Here is a 6,154-nt window from a genome sequence, read left to right as displayed (position 1 = left end):
ACTTAGCAGAGAAGGACAGCCTTTTGCCATCACACAGGAAAAATCTATTTGGGTTAGATTTTCAGGTGGTAGAAGACAGTTTCCAGAAAAAAGATAGAGGTAAAATGATAAGTGTTGTTTCTTTTAATCACTAGAAATCTCCGATCTGTTGAGCATATCACATAAAACTTTCATAATTGTCAATGGTTCTTCCTCAACCAGAGTTTTTAGACAATAGGCACCAGGGGCCTTCTAGTTCTTGGCTTTCGCTTTCTTTCCTTTGTTTGCTTTGTTGAACTTAAGAGATTCATCTTGGCCGGGCTGGCCAGTGATTGAGAGTGGGAAAGGAACAGGAGCATTGAGATTTAAAGCCTTCTTCTGAAGTTTCAGGTCCAAAATATCAAAAGTTATCTGTATCTCATACTGTAGCAGCTTTTTTAGACATTCAATCTGGATTCGAATGGCCTCTTGGACAAGGTTTTCTAATTCCTGGAAGAAACAAAACATGGCTGGTAGAACAGGGCTCAGGAGAGGGTTAAAGCCATCTACAGATCAACAGGATCCAATTCTCAAGTGGCCAGCTCCTTTTACTGTGTGCCAGGACCTTCCATTTCCCCCTCCAGATCTCCTTTCCACCATTCTCTACCCATCTCTGTGCCCTGCATTTCTGACTTATAAGGGCAGCATTGACTGGCCACCTTGACCTCTGGCTTCTGGTTGAGTTCTTTCGATGGGAGGTCCTGACAGGAGATCTGAACATGGGAGAGGAATGAGATCCCTCACCTTCCTCCTGACCAGCCCTGGGTTGGCCATTGCTATGAGCCTCTACCTACAGCCACACTTCCTGTCCTGTGGCCTCTCTTACATCTGTCTTTTGGGATTCCGGTAATTGCTTCTTTCTTTCTTCCTTCATGCCTACTGTGGCAATCGCCCTGTTAAAGTGTGTCATTTATTACTAACATTGTTCGGGCCCCAGGGGGCCCGTTAACCCTCGTATTTTGGTCAGTGCAATCTCTATTTGGATATCATTCTCTTTCCTTCCCTTCCTGCCTTCATCTCATCCTCACGTCTCAAAGTTTAGTAGCTTCTTTGGAGGGGGTGGGGACTAGCTCAGGGTGTGTGTGTGTTTCCCAACCAGCCAGCCTCTATCTGCCGTTTTAAACGGGAGACCCTCTCTGTCATCTCGATCAGGATCACGGCATTGTGGAATCCCAGAGACATGAACAGTGTGTAATTGTGTTTCTCCAATTTCTCTCCTTGAGCAACCAAATAGCAGATGAGAGGTCGGACTTGCCCTGGGGGATACTGGGGGACGTACTTGGAGTATCCAGTCATCCAGAAGACCTTTCTTTGAGATCTCACATTTTAACTTAGAATCTCTTGCAAAATCTTACATTTGCCCCAGAATGTTTTCCCCCTAAATCTTTGGGGAGGAGGGTCTTCCAAGAGGATGCATCATGTTGATTCTATGGTATTGAATGTCCCCAGCTCAGGCATACCACTGGGGCACACAGTGAGAGGACTCTAGCCCACAATCCATGAGGCTGGGATCAGTAACAAAGTGATAGAGGCCCACAGGGGAGCTGGGAAGAGCAGGGAGGAACAGCTCTGTGTGTGTGTGATGACTGTGTGACCGTGATGATAGTGATGATGATGATGACCTTGGTATTGTTTGTGTGTGTGTGCTGGGGCCGGGGTGTGGGGGAGGTAGGAGCCGGATGGGCAGTAGTGCCTTCTACCTGTGACCTTGCCCACATATTCTAGAGCAAGGTCCCTGGAAGGGAGTGGAGACAGGCTGTTGCTTGGGTTCTGTTGGGTCCTTGTTGGACATCTTAATGCACTAAGATTATGTGGCAGTCTAATGTGCTATTTATCCGGGAGACTTACCCTCATAAGAATATCATTCATTCTGTTGTATTAATTGTTATTTAGAGATTTTCCCAATGTTTTATATATATTTAAAGGAATACTTTTCCAGGGCCATTTACTCTTTGGCTGACAATTCAGAAACCAAAACCCTTTTGGAACACACAGGCCCTGTGACGCCCAACCCCACTCCCAGACCCACTCGCCACCCCCCAACACATGCATACATGTACATACACATGCACATGTCTCTGTGTTCAAAGACGATGTAACAATGATGATATTGGTGCCTATGTATAGTTGAAAAATAAGTTTAGACTTTTCCAGGCCCTCAAGAGATTGGCTGCCCTGGGACCAAGCTAGTCGACATTTACTGAAGACCTCATCATTGGAGACTCTGGCTCCTAGAGTCCCAGATGTCTGTAAGACCTGCCAGGAGGGCAGCCCAGTTTCTTAGATCCACACATCAGACTCTTCTAGGATCACTGTCTCCACCCCTTTGCCCACCTCATCACATCGCCTACCCTGAGCTGTCCCCACCCCCAGCCCATCCTTCATCATGCCCCCCAGGCCTTGATGGACATGGCTCTGCAGGCAGACAAAGGGAACTCAAAGAATTTGTGGTGGTTCAGAGTCTGGGGTCTTTTTTGGTAGAATCTGTCACTAATCGATGCTACAGTGGAAAGAACTTGGATTTGGGGATCAGCCAGGCCTCAGTCTCAATCCAAACTCTACTACTTGCTGGCTTGGTGACCTTGGGTAAATTGATTAAATTCTCTGAAGCCTCGGTTGTCTCATCATTAAAATGGGGACATGAACTATACCTTACAGGGCTGCTTGGTGAAATGCGCATGGAAAACCTGTGGGAGATACTCAATGACTCTAGGTTTCTTTCTGCCCCCTCCCACGTGAACAGACAAGGGGGTCTTGTCTGTGTGTCTGACTCCAGCCTGAGTGTTCTCTTGGTAGAAGTGGGCGTTTGCACAAGGCAGGTGAGCAGCCTCCCACCTTGAAGGCACAGCCTTACCTCTCTCTTCAGAACCTGGGTGTGCTGTGCGAGCACCTCCGAGAACTTCTTCTGTAGCATGTGCTCCTGCTCCAGGTGCAGCGTTTCCTTCAGGAGCAGCACATTGGTGCGCTTCTGCACCTCAGCCATGCTGAGCTCGGCCACCTGCTGCTCATGCTTCCACAGCTCCCTGTCCATGCCCTCAGAGAGTGGGAGGGGCTGGGGTGGCAAACACACCTCCAGGTGGATGACAGTCAGGTTGACTTCCTGGTCCTGGCCCAGGACATACTGGTAGAGTTTGTAGTGGCGGATGAAGGTGTTGTGGAAGTAGTCGCAGAGGGCCAGCAGGTGGGTGGTGTTGAACTGCCCCTGGTAATCTCTGAGCTTGTTCCCTAGGATTGTCACAGCCTCAGTGATGGAGCAGCCTGTGGGCACAAAGAGGCCAGGCATCGGGTGTGAACTGAGGCGAAGCTACACTGATAGCTGATTGATATAGGCTCTGAACCTAGGCGCTCTGACCCTAGAGCCCACGTCCCACCAACTATTCTATATTGTCATTTATTAGTCTTTGAAAGCTCTAGAATGTATCACATTTCTCCTTTTACCTTGGTTTCTTGGAAGCTCAAAGCCAATTTTGTGTAATATCTTACATTTACCCCAGTTTTTAAAAATTTGATGATCCCAACTCCTTACCTATATTTTGCCTTCCAACTCTTGTTTTAGAGCCTTACTTCAGCTGTGCTTTATAGTTTCCACTTCGAACTCTTTGGGAAGGTGGTGAGGGTGTGAAAAAGGGATTCTGATAAGAATGGAACACGAAGTGACTGGGGAGACAGATGCCTGAGCAACTGTTGCACTGGAGGTTTGTGTCACAGAGTTGGGCAAATACCGTTTATACCATGGAAAGGACTCTGAGGACGGTGCCACGGGCATCCTCACGCTGCGAAAGCCGAGTGCTATGGCGGCTCCTTTATTCTTTATTTTGATTTGGTCGCTCCCCACCCCGGCCCCTGGCTCCGGGCACACTGGCCTCGGCCTGGGATCCCCTTAAGTTTACTGAAAATAATTTTTAAGGAATTAATTTTATCAATTATTTTGCTTTCAAAAGTGACAGGTTTGACTGATAGAAGGTTTTATTACATCGCTATTATCATTCTGTATTTGCCTAAACTGCTTCTTTGCATATGTAATTTGACAATTATGATTTAGGTAAGGAAATGAATTACATTAAAATTTACTCAGAAAGTACAGTTATAACGTTAAATTAGATATTTATAAGCTTTTAAAATTATCTTAAAATTTCTATTTAGTAATCTTTAGTTCTGAATCGAATATAAGGAGTAAGCTTATGTGTGTATAAAGTAGTTACTGTATGCATACAGTATGTAATCAGATATGCACACTATGGTATTACAATTTGACAGAGGTGGACAATTAGGGAAAATTGTCTAAAACGGCTCCTCGGTACGATCCAGCAACCCTCCTTCTGAGTGTACACATCCAGAGGAAATGAAATCAGGACCTTGAGGAGGTAGCTGTGCTCCCGTGTTCGTTGTAGCATTATTCACACCAGCGAGACGTGGAAACATCCTAAGTGTCTGTCAGCAGATGAATGGGCAAAGAAATGGTGAGATTATATATATATAATCTTATATATATATATATGAGAGAGAGAGAGAGAGGACAGAATGTTATTCAGACTTAAAAAGTAGGAAAACTTGTCATTTGGGACAACACGGATGAACTGGAGGACATTATGCTCATTGAAATAAGCAAGACACAGAATGACAAATACTACATGATCTCACTTATGTGTGGAATCTCAGAAAGTGGAACTCACACAAGCAGAGAGCAGAATGATGGTTGCTGAGGGCTGGGAGGAGGGGGAATTGGAGAGATGTTGGTCAAGGGTACAGAGTTCCAGTTATGCAGGATGAGCAAGTTCTGGAGATCAGCTGTGTAGGACAGTGCCTATGGTTAACAGTACTGTTTTGACGACTTGAAATTTGCTAAGATTGATCTTAAATGTTCTCACTTCCTTACACAGGACTCGCTCCTTATCCCCAGGAGAGCCACCTGCTCACAGAGGCCTCCCAGACCACCCCACATTCCTCACAAACTAGTTCTTTTGCCATATCAAGCAAAAGTTCAAAGCTGTTTACTGAAAATAATTTTTAAGAAATTAATTTTAAACAAATAGAAGTGGTAACTATGTGAGATGATGGATATGTTAATTAGCCTGATGGCGGTAATCATTTTACAGTGTATATGTGTATTAAAATGTTACATTATATACCTTAAATATTTATTTGTGAATTATTGACAAATTATTTTGTCAGTGATACCTCAGTAAAGCTGGGGGGAAAAACATACTCAAAACATATTTTTTAAAAATGGCTCCTAAGAGAAACTATAACAATAACAACAACAACAACAACAACAACAAAGGTTGAGATGCTGCTGTAGCGTGCTGCAGTGTGCAACGCACTTGCCTTCTCGTTTTCTCATTTAATCCTCACGGCTTCTCACCTGTGTCACAGAGACCCAGTGGGCACTGAGACAGTGACCTCTGCGTTCCTTGACATGGTGCTGGGAAATAAGCCATCTAAGTCGCTGATCCCAGGGACCTCTTCAGCCTTGAACCTGTGTCCCAGGTTGGCAATGGGGCCCAGAGCCAGCAGGAAACTTATGTTCTAGAATCACCCAGAGCTTTCTAAAATTCCAGAGCCTCCCCCCTACACACACACACACAGTCTTACGCACACACACATACACAAATATCTCAAAAAAGGAAGTGCTGATTCCACCCAGGGTTTCCAGAGTGGGGATGGCTTGGGAATTGCTGCCTCCTCACTTTGATCAGTTATGAGCCAGATTAAGCCAAAAGAACTCAGACGTTGACACACAGGGGCCATTGAGTCACCATATGACCAACTGCAGAAGGATGGTGCCAAAGGTTCCAAACGCCCTGTTCTGCTGAGTGACCTTGACACGTGGCACCCGCCCTCAGAATCCCGGTCCCCTCACCTGTGACATGACTGTTCGGTCTCTCCCTGAACATGTGTGCACTTTGTGCTCCTCACGATGGGCATTTTGTTCTATTCCATTTTGCTTCTGGAAAGAGGCGGTTAAAAATGACACGATATACAGTCTCTCTCTTTTTTAATGGCACTCGTCATGTAATTACAGAACAATAGTTGAGAACTTTGCTAAAGGCAATGTACGAGTGAGAACCCAGGCACAGAGTGAAACCGGACACCCAAGTGCAGAGAGGAGGAAGGGGAAATGCAACAAGACTGAGCA

At 45.5% G+C, this 6,154-nt stretch overlaps 1 protein-coding gene across 1 annotated transcript in view; it reads right to left on the bottom strand.

Moving 5' to 3' along the window:
* Positions 1 to 231: 231 nt before the first annotated feature.
* The window catches only part of CUNH8orf74 (chromosome unknown C8orf74 homolog), a 19,873-nt gene continuing 13,950 nt past the window's right edge, over positions 232 to 6,154 (bottom strand). The window contains exons 3-4 of the mRNA XM_039875774.1: positions 2,873 to 3,276; positions 232 to 468 (exon numbers count right to left, since the gene is read on the bottom strand). Of these exons, the coding sequence (XP_039731708.1) occupies positions 232 to 468; positions 2,873 to 3,276 (641 nt within the window). The remainder of the gene's footprint in view (positions 469 to 2,872; positions 3,277 to 6,154) is intronic.

This window comes from Pteropus medius, unplaced genomic scaffold (genome assembly GCF_902729225.1).
Source record: "Pteropus medius unplaced genomic scaffold, Ma_sr-lr_union100, whole genome shotgun sequence".
In the NCBI taxonomy this organism is placed as follows: Eukaryota; Metazoa; Chordata; class Mammalia; order Chiroptera; family Pteropodidae; genus Pteropus; species Pteropus medius.
This window is presented reverse-complemented; position numbering and strand designations above follow the sequence as displayed.